Consider the following 15,357-nt stretch of genomic DNA (forward strand, 5'->3'; position numbering starts at 1 on the left):
CTCGAGTTTGGGATGTCACAAAACAGCTGTGTGCAGGCAGAATAGGACCTAAATGCAGACTTCACGGAGGCGAAAATGTAAACTTAAAAAGCAGCTTTATTGCTGACAGTGAAAACTTTAGAAAAACTACACTGGGAAAATATAAATTAAACACATGGAGAGACACATAGGGAAACACACAGCCATGTATGAGGAGATTACGACACGTGACTGAGGGATACGCTGACATAAATACACAGAGGGATACAGGGCAAAGAAGAATCAGCTGGAAGGCACGGCAGGCACAAAATACACAGATGAGACAGGGAAGGGCAAGCTGGTGGGAGACTATCAAAGTAAAACAAGAAGTACATAGAGGCACAGACTGGAGAGAGAGAAGGAACTGGGGAACATAGATAAACATAACAGAATAAAACACGACGGGAAAAATGGCACAAGAACTCATACCACAATATTAACACAGACACACGGAGGGAGACACAGGGGGTAAAGACACAAGGGGAAATCTAACAACTAAACCTAATCAAAACAACCCAGGTAATATGGAATGATCCTTAGAAACAACAAACTAGACTTAACAAAGTACAAAAATGACAAAAAAAACACAATAAACTCAAACCACTGGATCACCCAGGACTGTGACAGCCAAGGTTAGAATCTCTTCTGGATTTCACAGACATAAAAATGGCAGAGAGGTCTAACCAGGAGCAGGAGGCTGCTCTTCGTTGCATGGTCCAATCTCAGTCAACCTGAAGCTTGCATTTGGCTTGAGCTGAGTACACCCACAACTCCTTGACCTCCTCTGCTGCCAGTTTGTCCCCATTTGAAGTCTTATTGGGGTATTAACCATGCCTGTTCCCCATTCAGGAAAATGAACTGTCGGTCTCCTCAGTTCAATACCACCTTCATCGCCAGTGTCAGATATGGTGAATGGCCAAGGTGTCTCTCCTCAAGAGGCCGGACGAAAACAAGAGATGGGAAGATCGTCACTGGACCCTGACCCCTAATTGCGCTCTGGGTCAGAAAGTTTAGCTGTCTTAGAAAAATACTCAATTACAAACTAAATTGGAAAACCTATAATGGCCCTTTTGTAATAGAAATTTAAAAAACAGAAAAAATACAACCTTACAACCTTGCTTGTGTCCAGGATACACCTCCCAGCTTAACACTCCTAGACAATTGAATTTTATGATTTACTTTTATCTTATATATACACTCAACAAAAATATAAACGCAACACCTTTGTTACTGCTCCCATTCCCCATGGGATGGACGTAGAGACCTAAAATTCATTCCAGATACACAATATAACCATCCCTCCCAAACAGTGGTCACAAATCAGTCCAAATGTGTGGTAGTGGGCACATCTGCTATATTGAGATAATCCCTCCCACCTCACAGGTGTGCCACATCAGGATGCTGATCTGACATCATGAGTAGTGCACAGGTGTACCTCAGACTGCCCACAACAAAAGGCCACCCTGGAATGTGCAGTTTTTTGCGCTATTGGGGGTCTGGGGACCCAGAACCGGTCAGTATCTGGTGTGACCACCATTTGCCTCATGCAGTGCAACACATCGTCGCATGGAGTCTATCAGATTGTCAATTGTGGCCTGTGGAATGTTGGTCCACTCCACTTCAATGGCTGTGCAAGGTTGTTGGATATTCGTGGGAACTGGTACACGCTGTCGTATACGCCGGTCAAGCACATCCCGAACATGCTCAATGGGTGACATGTCCGGTGAGTATTCTGGCCATGCAAGAACTGGGACATTCTCAGCTGCCATCTGCCCTGAACAATGTGAACCATGATTAATCCGTGAAGCGCACACCTCTCCAACGTGCCAGACGCCATCGAATGTGAGCATTTGCCCACACAAGTCTGTTACGGCGACGAGCTGGAGTCAGGTCAAGACCCCGATGAGGACGACGGGCATGCAGTTGAGCGTCCCTGAGACGGTTTCTCACAGTTTGTGCAGAAATTGTTTGGTTGTGCAAACCAATTGTTCCAGCAGCTGTCTGGGTGGCTGGTCTCAGACGATCTTGGAGGTGAACCTGCTGGATGTGGAGGTCCTGGGCTGGTGTGGTTACACGAGGTCTGCGGTTGTGAGGCCGGTTGGATGTGCTGCCATATTCTCTGAAACGCCTGTGGAGACGGCTTATGGTTGAGAAATGAACATTCAATGCACGGGCGACAGATCTGGTTGACATTCATGCTGTCAGCATGCCAATTGCACGCTCCCTCATTGCTTGTGGCATCTGTGGCATTTTGCTGTGAGACAAAACTGCACATTCCAGGGTGGCCTTTTGTTGTGGGCAGTCTGAGGTACACCTGTGCACTACTCATGATGTCAGATCAGCATCCTGATGTGGCACACCTGTGAGGTGGGATGGATTATCTCAATATAGCAGATGTGCCCACTACCACACATTTGGACTGATTTGTGACCACTGTTTGGGAGGGATGGTTATATTGTGTATCTGGAATGAATTTTAGGTCTCTACGTCCATCCCATGGGGAATGGGAGCAGTAACAAAGGTGTTGCGTTTATATTTTTGTTGAGTGTATATATATATATTAGGGGTGCAACAATACACAAAATTCACGGTTCGATTCGGTTCGATACTTTGGTGTCACGGTTCGATATTTTTTCGATACAAAAACAAATGTTCATGCCTTTTTAATTTATCATTTATTAAAATTAGAAATATATATTTTAACTCAAAAGTACAGTTTTTAAATTTAATGTTGCTGAAACAACAAAATAAAAATAAATCTATCTAATCGAGAAATCACTTATCTTTGGAAAAGAGAATTTATTACAGAGAAATGGCTCTTTCCAAAATAAAAGCTATACTATACGCTTCTTCTGAGGTATACTCTCAGCAGCATATTAAACGTATCAGGTAAGGAGAATCATGTGCTAACGGCTGTCTAAATGACTCGGGTAAAGTGTGTAGCATGCGTGCTTGTTGTTTTTGTCTGCTTCCACTTGTCTTTGCACTAGGATGATGTCGGCATAAATGTGCAGTCATATTTGTTGTGTTCCCACCAGTGTTGTCAGCGTTAATCTCGTTAAAATGACATTAACGCCATAACGCAGCAAATCTCCGTTAACAAGTTACCGCGGATTGCCCCGTGCTTGGGGCTGGATGGCGTCAACACGTTAACAAGCTAACTGCGCTATTGCACTAGTTCCCAAAAATTGAGCATTGCGTGGCACATCCAACATACTGTTTTACTTTTGTCCATGGCACACTTACCATCAGGGTCTCGCTTCACATGAAAACCAAGATAGTTCCAAACGCCAGATCTGAATGAGGGTGGGGGAGGTTCAATTTTGGGTAGCACTGAGGTAGTTGCCATGTTGCAACGAGCTTAGCTTCTGTCTTGCTAGTTTGCGCTGCGCTCAGTGGATCTGCATTCGACAGTACAGCCTAGGCAGAGTAGTCGAACGCAGATCGTAATGAACCGAAAGCACTGTATCGAACGGTTCAATATCGATATGAGTATCGTTGCACCCCTAATATATATGTAACTTTGCATCCCACTGTTTATATTTATATATATATATATATATATATATATATATATATATATATATATATATATATATATACACTGTGTATATATATATATATATATATATATATATATATATATATATATTGCACACTTTCTGTAAATCCGATAAACTTCATTCCACTTCTCAAATATTACTGTGTGTGTCTCCTATATGATATATTTAACTGACATTTTTTATCGTAACAACCAACGATTTATACAGGAAAATAATGACTTCTAACACACACACACACACACACACACAGACACACACACACACACACACATATATATATATATATATATATATATATATATTAGGGGTGCAACGATACACAAAATTCACGGTTCGGTTCGGTTCGATACTTTGGTGTCACGGTTCGATATTTTTTCGATACAAAAAAATGTTCATGCCTTTTTAATTTGTCATTTATTAAAATTATAAATATATATTTTAACTCAAAAGTACAGTTTTTAAATTTAACCCTAACCCTTGTGCGTGTTTTTTATTTTGACAGCAAATGCACACCTGCGGACCACTTATGTGCAGCCCTGGTTATTTAGCTCATCATATTGCAGCCACAGAAATTATTTTGTCCATGAAACCATAAAGCTGCACTTTCTTTTTGCCTTATAGTCTGATTTGTCATAACTTCACCGTTTTGTGGTAAGCTTTTCTTTGGCTGTCACTTCTTCACCCTGACCTGTCTTATTTGGCTCAGCAGAACTAAAATATATATCCTGCTGCTTTTACACACGCACTCACATAAGCTCAGCGATTCTCTGCGCGATCAAGCTCTCACATGTTTAAGCTTGCTGCGGGAGATTTCACTTGTCATGTTTGCATAGTAAGCTAACGATTAATAAGACGATGTCAGAGGAATTGGTGCACAAATTATCATCACTCACAGATCAGTGCTGTCGCTCTCTATACACAGTTCGCACGATTGCAAAGTGAAAGCAAAAAAACAAGCGCAAATTCAAACGCGATTTCAATATGTCACATATTGACAGTGGCTCACCGATGCCAATGACATAATTACCCAGCTACATTTCTGAAAGAATGCAAAAGCATTGACATATATTTTTCCTTCCTACAATAGCCCAACGGGCAGGGAAGAGATAGATTTTGGTAGCCCGGCTGAAAAAAATCGCTAGCCCCAGGACGTCGGGCTAGCGATATTGCAAGACCTGTCTGTATCTGATTGAGGAATCACTCATCTTTGGAAAAGAGAGTTTATTACAGAGAAATGTCTCTTTCCAAAATAAAAGCTATATTATACGCTTCTTCTGGGCTATATTCTCAGCAGCATAAGGAGAATCATGTGCTAACAGCTGTCTAAATGACTCGGCTAAAGTCAGTAGCATGCTTGTTGTTTTTGTCTTTGCACTAGGATGATGTCGGCGTAAACGTGCAGTCATATTCGTTGTGTTCCCACTAGTGCTTTCAGGTTAATCTCGTTGAAATGATCTTAACGCCACAACACGGCAAATCTCCGTTAACGAGCTACCGCCGATCGCCCCGTGCATGGGGCTAGACGGCCAACACGTTAACGAGCTAACTGCGCTAACACACTAGTTCCCACCCATGTAATTGAGCATTGCATGGCACATCCAACATACTGTTTTACTTTAGTCCATGACTCGCTTACTTTCAGGGTCATACGTCACATGAAAACCAAAATAATTCCAAACGCCAGATCTGAATGAGGGTGGGGGAGGTCCATGTTGCAAGGGGAGCTTAACTTCTGTCTCGCTAGCTTGCCCTGCGCTCTTCCTTCTGACTATGCTGTCTGTGTTGAGCGCTCAGTGGATCTGCGCTCGACAGTGCAGCCTAGGCGGAGTAGTCGAACGCAGATTCACTGAGCGCTCAACACAGACAGCATCGTCAGAAGGAAAGTTGATAAAATAAATTACAAATGTTGTATTGTTCGATACATATGCGTACCGAACCGAAAGCACTGTATCGAACGGTTCAATATCGATACGAATATCGTTGCACCCCTAGTATATATATATATATATATATATATATATATATATAGGACTAAACGCACGCATGAGGTAATCAGGGAAAGTGGAGACACAGGAGGGCACAGCTCTGACTACAATGAAACAATGACAACACAGGGGAGAGTAAGACTAAATACAATGAGCAAAGAAACACAAGGACTTTTATTAGAGTGAATTGTTAAATGTTGTCATTTCTATGCTTGCCAGCTCTGATGAAAGAAATTCCACTGTCCTTCCCCCCAGATTCTTGAGGTTCTGGTGGGGGGCTGTAATGTTTTATTGCAGATACATCCTATCTGGAAGATCTGCTTCTTTTGATGTAAGCTTCCTGCGTTTACGACCCTTTGGTCAGCAGGAGGTCTGACACACACACACACACACACACACACACACACACACACACACACACACACACATTCTTACAGAAGTTCACACATATACATACAATGCTTTGTCTTAGAACTAAGGGGGCGTGGCTTTGTTCTGACGTGTTTTGTGTGAACTGTCTCTCAATAAAAGGTAGCAGGAGGAGGTCAGATCTGAGGGTCATTTTCGTGGTGGACACAGACGAGGCCTCCCTTGCGCAAATAATCGATCGACTGTCTTGTTTTCTTCTAGAATTAGCGGGGCTTGTGGAAACACAGACCCAACAACTTTCAACATAAAACAGGTAGCATGACGGAACACAGACGTGACCCGAACTTGACAACATAAACCACGCAGGCATAACATAAGAGGTAAGACACACACAACAACAAGGGGAACTTCAACACAAGGGAAGATGACATAAGGAGTCTAAATGAATAAAGAGCTGAAACTAGGCAACCTTGGAACAGGTAGCATGACGGAACACAGACTCAAAAAAGACTCAATGAGCCAAAACATAAACAATGAATATCAAAATACAATGAAACACAAAAAACTGGGTCAAACAACCCAGGACCATTACAGTTCCTTTGTTTAATACCAGATGGATATTAAATATTGGGATATTACCTTAAGTGAAGCACGTGAATAAGGAGGGATTCCATTGTTATATTTCCCTGAGATGATCCCACAAGCCAGTGGACACCATGTCATAGCTCCAATGCCTGCATGTCCAAAAGGAATACATACAGAATATTTTAAAAAATTATTTCTTTAATTTCCAGATTATGAATCGGTGTTCAGAAGGCCACTTAACATATGGTTACATTGTAACCTTGGTTCTCTGAGTGAGATAATATCTCTCCACTCCATTACATATTCCATATGTATGGGGTATGACCCAGAGAACAAAGGTTACAATGTAACCTTACATTCTCTATCATATCGAGACTCTCCAGTTTGCTATATATTCCATATGTACGGGGTAACTCTGTAAGACACCCCACAAGAAGACAGTGCAACCAAATCCCAGAATGTATTTACAAACTATTTACAAATGTACATATACATATGCCACCCCGGTCAGGGCTTCGCCAGACGCAAGACTGGCCTGAACTGGTCCCAAAAGACGTAAGGACTGCAACTGAGCGGCCACTCTAGGTCAGCCCACAAGATGCTAGGCTGACCGGGGAACGATGGCTACCACCAATGGGCACCCAGCATCTGCTCTCAAGAGATGAGCAGGCTGCCACGTTCAAGCGGAAAATTTGCGTAAAGGTGGTGGCCGAGGACAAAGTCATCAATGTACAAATGGCCAAGAGGGCAGCGCCCCTCCATATGGCCCAAGAAGTCCACCCTGCAGGTCAAGTGGGCCTGAACACCTGAGGGAAGAGGAGCTCCTACTGAAGCATAAGCCTGCAGGATTAACTGGGACTTAGACCACTAGTCCATTGTCCAAAGTGACGGGGTACGTGCAACATACAGAACCAGAGCTCGGATAGGTCACAGAGCCTGCAGACGCAGAGCTGCCTCTCATTCCAACCCTTCAGTGGGAGCTGAGTGCTGCTCAACCGTCTGAGAAAAGTAAAAGTCCGAGAGGACTTGTGGCAAGAAGGCAAGAATGCAGGGTTGGGTCCGAGGACCACCCCCTTCCCATCAAGCAGTCACTGTGGCCGACAGTGCATGGAGCTCACTTATTCTTCTGGTGGAAGTTATGGCCAGAAGGTGGTCTTAAGCGATAGCCACTTCAACTTAGCATCTTCCAGGGGCTCAAATGGAGGGCACTGGAGGGCACTAAGGACCAGTTCCAGGTCCCAAGGGGAAACCGAGCTGTTAGGTCCTGGACACCCCTAGCAAACGCGAAATCAAAGCAGCGTTAGCGCAACGCTGACGCTGCTTTGATTTTGCAGTTGGCTGTTCACCTTGGTCGCTCAGTGCTCAGTTGCTGAGCACTGAGCGACCAAGGTGAACAGCCTTAATCACAGCCACTAACCCATGAAGGATAACAGCAGCTCTGCCTGCCTCTAGCTGGGACTGCAGGATGGTATTGACTGTGGCAATTTGGGTGTCCAGTCCATGGACCACCATGGCATCAACTGTTACACCATGGGGTCCAGCCTGTGGACCACGCACCAGGAAGCAAACACTCCCCAGTGATAGCAGTAGGAAGCCCTTGTGGATGGTGCACAAGTTTCCTGCATGGTGTTCACAACAGGGGCAGGAAGTCGTAAGGAGCGCAGCCTCTCCTCCTCAGGGGCCAGGCCATCAGCCGCAGCCTTGCGGGGAAAGGATGGAAGAGCGACCCTCCGGCCTGGGGCAGGAGGTCCCAGGGCATGCCATCCAGGAGGGGTGGGATTACTTAAAACCAGGGCGGAGGACCGAGTGGAGGAGGAAGAAAGGGGGGAAGGTGTAAAGGAGTGCCTGGGGCCAGGGATGCACAAGGGCACCTCACCCTAGAGGGGTGTCGTCGGACTTCAGGGAGAAGTACAGAGGGCAAGTGTGTCAATTTCCTGGAGGCAAAGAAGTCAACCTCTGCCCTTTACTCCCCTGGGCATGGACTGCCCCTGGACATAATGTCTGCTGCCATGTTCAGGGAACTTGGCACATGAACTGCCCAGAGGGAGAGGAATTGGCAGTGAGCCCACTGCCACAGCTGGGCGGCCAGTTTGCAGAGGGGAGGAGAGCCCAGCTCCTCCTGCTGGTTGATATAGGCTGCGGCAACTGTGCTGTCTGTCTAGACAACCACACAATCGAGACAGGAAGTGCCGAAGTGCCAGGAACATGGCCAGTACTATGGGCAGACCTTTGTGCCATCAGAAACTGAATTTGAAGTTAATTAATTTGCTTTGAAACTGTATTTTGTCCTTTAAAAATGTAGCTCTTGAATAATTTCAGTTTCATTTATCACCATTCAGTTTCAGTTGGAATTTCAGTTCCAAAATTCTTTTTTTTTGTTACTTGCATCCAGTTCCGCTTCCAGGGTAATTGAGCGCAGATTAATAGAACTACATTTTATCAGTGGAACGAAGCTGTTACTGATGGGAATCTACATTATCTTGAGCTGGAGCTGGATTAAGACTTCAAAAGTCAGCAGATAAACTCTCTGGTTGGTAATAAATGTATCACATGTATAAGAACAAGCGTCATGTTAAAAAATGATAGTTGTACAGTAACTTTTATGCTTATAATTTGGCGTAGTTTGCCCTTGGTTCAGCTTTGACAAACAAATATGATTGACTGTTTCTTATAGAATTCCACAGTTGTCATATTGTACCCTCTCAGAGCCCCCTACAGTAGGGAAATATACAAATGAATGTCCAAAACATTGTATTTTAGGTTTATTAATGTCTTGCACAACATAACGTTAGCTAAAGTGAATAGTTTAATTCATTAGTGCAGCATTACTGGATCACCTCTGTTTGAAGTGATATAATATGGTATACAACTATTATTGAAACAGCAAAGTTTGTAAAAAGAAACTTTAACAAACAAAAAAAACCCCAAGACTTCTCATTCTCTAAACGTTTGGCCACAGCTGTAGATTACACTATCAGTGCTTGTTGACTCTTGTCAATAATTACATTTTACACAACCCACGCACACAGTCACATAGTACCACAGGTCGGGATGGGTACCGATATCCGGTGCCATTATGGCACCCAGTGCATTTTGGTGCTTTATTTCGGTGCTTTTTTTTCCTGAGATGTCATACATTTTCGATTCTAGCCAATCATTTTACCTTTCCAGGGATAGTAGGCAGGCCCAGGTATGTGCGTTCTTTTAGAGCAGAGCTACAGATTAAAAATGCTCAAGGCAAAGTGGTCAAAAGTCTGGCTGTACTTCACAGCAAAAGATGCAAACTCAGCAGCCTAAGGTGATACTGTGCAAAGGAGGTAACACCTCGAATCTGATGAAACACGCATAGCGTATTTTTAAAACCCCAGAAGAGCACCATATTTGATAGCTTGCTGCAAGACCTCACACCAAGCACATATATTGCGGGAGTGGTGCCTGTTATCGAACCTGGAGTTAGCAACATCCCCCAAGAACCCAAATAGGAGAGTCCTAGCCCTAGCCACCGGTTCCAACCAAAGGAGGTATGTTGTATCAACAGAAAAGGCTAACTTGGTTATCATTTTGCAGAAAAAAAGAGACTGCTAAAAATAAAAACATAAGAGGTTTTTGGACAAAGTTTGTGTTCGCATTTCTCTAAGCTCCGGTTCGAGCACCGTTTAAGCACCAGCACCATTTCAAAAGTACCAGTTTGGCACCAGTATCGGATAAAACCTAAACGATACCCATCCCTAACCACAGGTAGTGTGAGTACAAGAAAATAATTATTATAATATGATGTGTTAAATTTGTTTAGATCAGAAGTTCATAAACAAGATGGCGCCGAGTATGACAGCCTCGCCGCGAGCTCCCCCAAGCAACAGCTGTTTTTCTGTGTTTAATTTTACTTTTCCTTTATTTTTTCGCGAGTAGCACGTCTCCTTGTGTACGACCGACAAACCTTACTGGACATAAAAGACGGTCTTTCTTATAACTTTCCGGAGTTCAAGTTTTGCAACACGGACGCTCCGTTTGCAGACCCTCATTCATCTCACCTGAGACGCTTTTGTTCTCTGGCCCTGGAGGCCGCAAACGCCGACGCAGAGGGAGAAGATCTGGCGTTCTGGTTCGACTGAGACGGCGCACTAACAGACCACCGTTATCTAGTTTATTACTGGCTAATGTGCAGTCTCTGGAGAACAAGCTGTGCGAGCTTCGGGCACGGATCTCATTCCAGCAAGAGATGCGGGACTGGTGCGTGATCTGCCTCACAGAAACCTGGCTATCGGACAAGGTACAATACAACTACCGGGGTTCTCCGTGCATCGCGCGGACAGGTCACAGGATCTTACTGGGAAAAGCAGAGGCGGTGGTGTATGTTTCATGATCAACAACAGCTGGTGTGATTATGCGAACGTGCACCCGGTCAAATCCTTCTGCTCACCGGACCTGGAGTACCTGATGATTAAGTGCCGGCCATTCTGGCTACCGAGGGAATTTACAGCAGTGATTATTATGGCTGTTTACATTCCCCCACAAGCCGACACTGACCGAGCACTCAGGGAACTGTACAGCGCGATCAGCAGCGAGGAAACCGCACACCCAGAGGCAGCGTTTATCACGACCGGGGACTTTAATAAGGGAAACCTGAAGAAAGTCTCACCGAAACTCCACCAACACATCCACTTCAACACTCGTGGAGACCGGCTACTTGACCACTGCTGCACCTCTTTCCGGGATGCATACAAAGCCCTCCCCCGCGCCCCATTCGGCCAATCAGATCACCGCTCCATCCTGCTCCTGCCCGCCTACAGGCAGAAGCTGAAACAGGAAGCTCCAACCCGGAGGGCGGTGCACTGTTGGACGGACCAATCGGAGTCTGCGCTGCGGGACTGTTTTGATCACGCGGACTGGGAAATGTTTCACGTGGCTGCTAGGGACATTGATGAGTACACAGACTCAGTCTGCGGATTTATCAGGAAATGCGTGGAAGATGTCGTCCCATCCAGAACAGTTAAATCCTTCCCAAATCAAAAACCCTGGATTAACGGAGATGTTCGCGCGGCACGGAGCACCGCCTTTGCCTCCGCGAACACATCGGACTACAAACACGCACATTACCAACTCCGGAAGACGATCAAAGCAGCCAAACATGAGTACAGGGACAGGGTGGAGCAACAGTTTGACAACCCTCGGAGTATGTGGCAGGGACTAAACACGATCGCAGACTTTAGAGGGAAACCCAGCACACCGCAGACCACGGCCTCTCTGTGTGAGGATCTAAACGTATTCTACGCTAGATTCGACACAGCGAACACCATGAGACTGGACAGTGTGCGCACCGCGGATGACGTCAGTGCGCACACTGTGTCTGAGGAGGATGTGCGGAAGTGCTTCAGGAAGGTGAACGCACGCAAAGCTACAGGTCCGGACGGGATTCCCGGCCGCGTCCTCAAGTCATGCGCGGCTCAGCTGGCTGGAGTGTTCACACACATCTTCAACCTTTCCCTCTCTCTGTCTGTAGTCCCAGCCTGCTTCAAAATGGCCACCATCGTCCCTGTACCCAAATCCTCCACCATCTCCTCATTGAACGACTGGCGACCTGTAGCCCTGACCCCCATCGTGAGCAAATGCTTCGAGAAGCTGGTCAGGGACTTCATCTGCTCTGCACTACCCGACTCACTGGACCCTCTACAGTTCGCATACCGCCACAACAGGTCCACTGATGATGCCATAGCCCTGACACTACATACTGCCCTGTCACACCTGGAGAAGAGAGACACGTATGTGAGAATGCTGTTTGTAGATTACAGCTCAGCATTCAATACCATCGTTCCCTCGAAGCTGGACAGGAAACTGCAGGATCTAGGACTGAGCAGCTCCCTCTGCAGCTGGATCCTTAGCTTCCTGTCTGACAGACGCCAAGTGGTCAGACTGGGCAGCATCACCTCATCCCCCATCACACTGAACACTGGTGCTCCACAGGGGTGTGTACTGAGCCCTCTCCTGTACTCACTCTACACCTACGACTGCACAGCCACTAACAACTCCAACATCATTGTGAAGTTTGCGGACGACACTACAGTGGTGGGTCTTATCACCAACAGTGATGAGACGGCTTACAGGGAGGAGGTCAGCGCCCTGACCCACTGGTGTCAAGACAACCATCTCACCCTCAACGTCGCAAAGAGAAAGGAGTTGATAGTGGACTTCTGGAGGTGCAGAGAAGTACACACCCCCATCACCATCAACGGCGCTGCTGTGGAGAGAGTGAGCAGCTTCCGGTTCCTTGGTGTACATCTGGCTGAGGATCTTACGTGGTCAGTACACACAAACAAAACAGTGAAGAAGGCGCAGCAGCGCCTCTTCTTTCTCAGGAGACTGAAAAGATTCGGCATGAGCCCCCGCATCCTCAGGACCTTCTATCACTGTGCCATTGAGAGCATCCTCACTGGATGCATCACCACCTGGTATGGCAACAGCACCGCCTACAACTGCAAAGCTCTCCAGCGAGTAGTGCGGTGCTCTGAACGGATAATTGGAGGTGAGCTTCCCTCCCTCCAAGACATCTACAGGAAGCGGTGCCTGAGGAAAGCGGGGAGGATCATTAAGGACTCCAGTCACCCCAGCCATAAACTGTTCAGATTACTTCCATCAGGAAGGAGGTTCTGCAGCATCCGGTCCCGAACCAGCAGACTGAGAGACAGCTTCTTCCACCAGGCCATCAGACTGCTGAACACGTCATAGACACCTCAGCTTCACTACTGGAACTTCAACATTATGCACTCCATACTGTACAGTAATGCCACTGTTTTGCACATGTCTCAACTCTGTATATTTTTATATATTTTATATATTGTTTACTCTATTTAATTTGTAAAATATGTGTACACACACACACACACACACACACACACACACACACACACACACACACACACACACACACACGTACGTAGAAAGGAATTTATGGACACTGGCACTGCCATAAAAGGAGACAGGAAGCTACAGTTGGGGGTTGTTGATGCTGATGCTTGTACCTTTAATAAAACTCATAATTGTTATAACTTAGAAGTAGGTTTGCAGGAGACTCTCCACCTTATCTGTAAATGTAAGACAAGAGGCCAATGGCCCAGTGGATGCAGAGTGGAGGTCTCAGTGTTTGTAATATGTTAACTCTGTTTTCTATGTTGTATAGAGGAATTTGGTGTAGCTTGGGTGAGATTACTTTTATGACCCCCAGGAAGTCACGTACGCAGAGACACACACACAGTGCTTAAACTGTTACACTCACACACCCACACACACAGGCACTCACGTGCTCGTGCATACACACAGACACAGAGTTTGCAGCACACCATGGGGGTTTTATGATGGGGTCACTTCTACAAAACTGTGTTTCACAGACAGAGGAGTAGAAGATTTGCAGAGGGACATAGGCCTTGCACATCTTCCCTTCTAGAAGATGCATGCTTAAATGAAGATGAATGAAGATGAATAAAGGTTTTTGTGAAAATGATTAATGAGTTCCGGTGCCGTCTCTGGATGCCCAAGGAATAAAAGAACCTGGGTGTAACTGATTTCACAACAGTAGGCAGTGTTGGGGAGTTGGGGAGAAATGGAATACATATACCGTGTTATGTATTTAAAATACAAAATATGAGTAACTGTATTCCATTACAGTTACCGTTTAAAAGGTAGTATTCAGAATACAGTTACTGTAGGAGCCATTCTTGTGTTAATACCTTATGTGGTCGCTAGATGTCACCTTTTTCTGTTTTGATCATGTAAACGTATTTAAGATAGATGCACGTAATCGGCGTCATGTATGTCATTAATTGTAAGAAGGCAAACAGTTTGTGACCGTTGCGCTGTTATGTTAATTTGATACGGAATAAAGACCAAATAGGACAAGATACATACTACTGGATTTATTGGACTGTTTACTTAATTCATGCATATCAGTGACATCGTGTCACCCCCGTTAACGACCACCTCAGTGGCTTCAAGCGTAGGCTTAGCCTCTACATTAGAGTCACAAACTTGCTTTTCTTTGGGGAAAAGTTTGTGCCAACTTTTTTGGGACTCGGCGCAAACAGGACAATTAAAGTCTGAGTGATCGATCGCCACGGAGAGCTGAATGGTGTTTGGAAAAAGTTACCGTGGAGGGTTCACGAGGAGCGGACAGCTGGACTATTGGTCTGTCAGCTGACGACATGGAATGCTTGGCGACTGTTCCGTGGATGTTGGAGAGGACTCAGAATTCTTCATCGGAATCAGTACGGCACCCAACGCAAGGTATGAGTAGCGCTACTAATAAATGGCCATTTATAAAAGTGTGCACACTTATTTAAGAAGACGTAATTCCAATGCATTGGTGGTCAAACATAATGAATCTGATTTATAAACAAACTTTCGCAACCCTCAATACTTGATAAATATTTGAGTTTTGGAACATTTGAACTATGGACACAAATAAAGCTGCTGACAGGCTCCCGGAGCCTGCTGCAGAATCAGCTGTGCAAAGTAGGAACGCCAGCAAGGCTGGGACACATCCAGAAAAGGAAAAACGAGTGGTGAAATTGACTGCTAAGGCACTTGCAGAGAGACTAGACAGACTGCAACGTGATAGAAAAGCTAAATTAAATAAAGCTAATAATTTAAAAGAGAGTATAAGGGTCTCAATGGAAAAAAAATGAAACTTCTATGGTTCAAGCATCATTCAATGATTTTGTTGGTTTGTGTAATGAAGCAAAAACAGTTCATGGTTCATTGATGTGTTTGTTACCAGATGATGAAAAAGAAAAGCATGAAACATGGTTTAAAGCAAAAACAATGCATTATGATGAGTTCACTTATGA

General features: G+C 45.1%; 2 protein-coding genes across 3 annotated transcripts in view; both read right to left on the reverse strand.

Annotated features, from left to right (window-relative positions):
• Positions 1–775, reverse strand: part of LOC309696408 (uncharacterized protein) — a 596,714-nt gene extending 595,939 nt beyond the window's left edge. Inside the window, exon 1 of the mRNA XM_082517637.1 lies at positions 750–775. The gene's annotated coding sequence lies outside the window, so the exon portion shown is untranslated. The remainder of the gene's footprint in view (positions 1–749) is intronic.
• LOC309696401 (voltage-gated potassium channel subunit beta-2-like) overlaps positions 1–15,357 on the reverse strand; it is a 248,267-nt gene that overhangs the window by 40,540 nt on the left and 192,370 nt on the right. For both annotated transcript variants that reach the window (XM_082517619.1, XM_082517618.1), the window contains one exon: positions 6,575–6,669. In XM_082517619.1, coding sequence (XP_082373745.1) covers positions 6,575–6,669 — 95 coding nt within the window. The remainder of the gene's footprint in view (positions 1–6,574; positions 6,670–15,357) is intronic.

Source organism: Aulonocara stuartgranti (assembly GCF_965226115.1).
Source record: "Aulonocara stuartgranti genome assembly, chromosome: 20".
Classification (NCBI taxonomy): Eukaryota; Metazoa; Chordata; class Actinopteri; order Cichliformes; family Cichlidae; genus Aulonocara; species Aulonocara stuartgranti.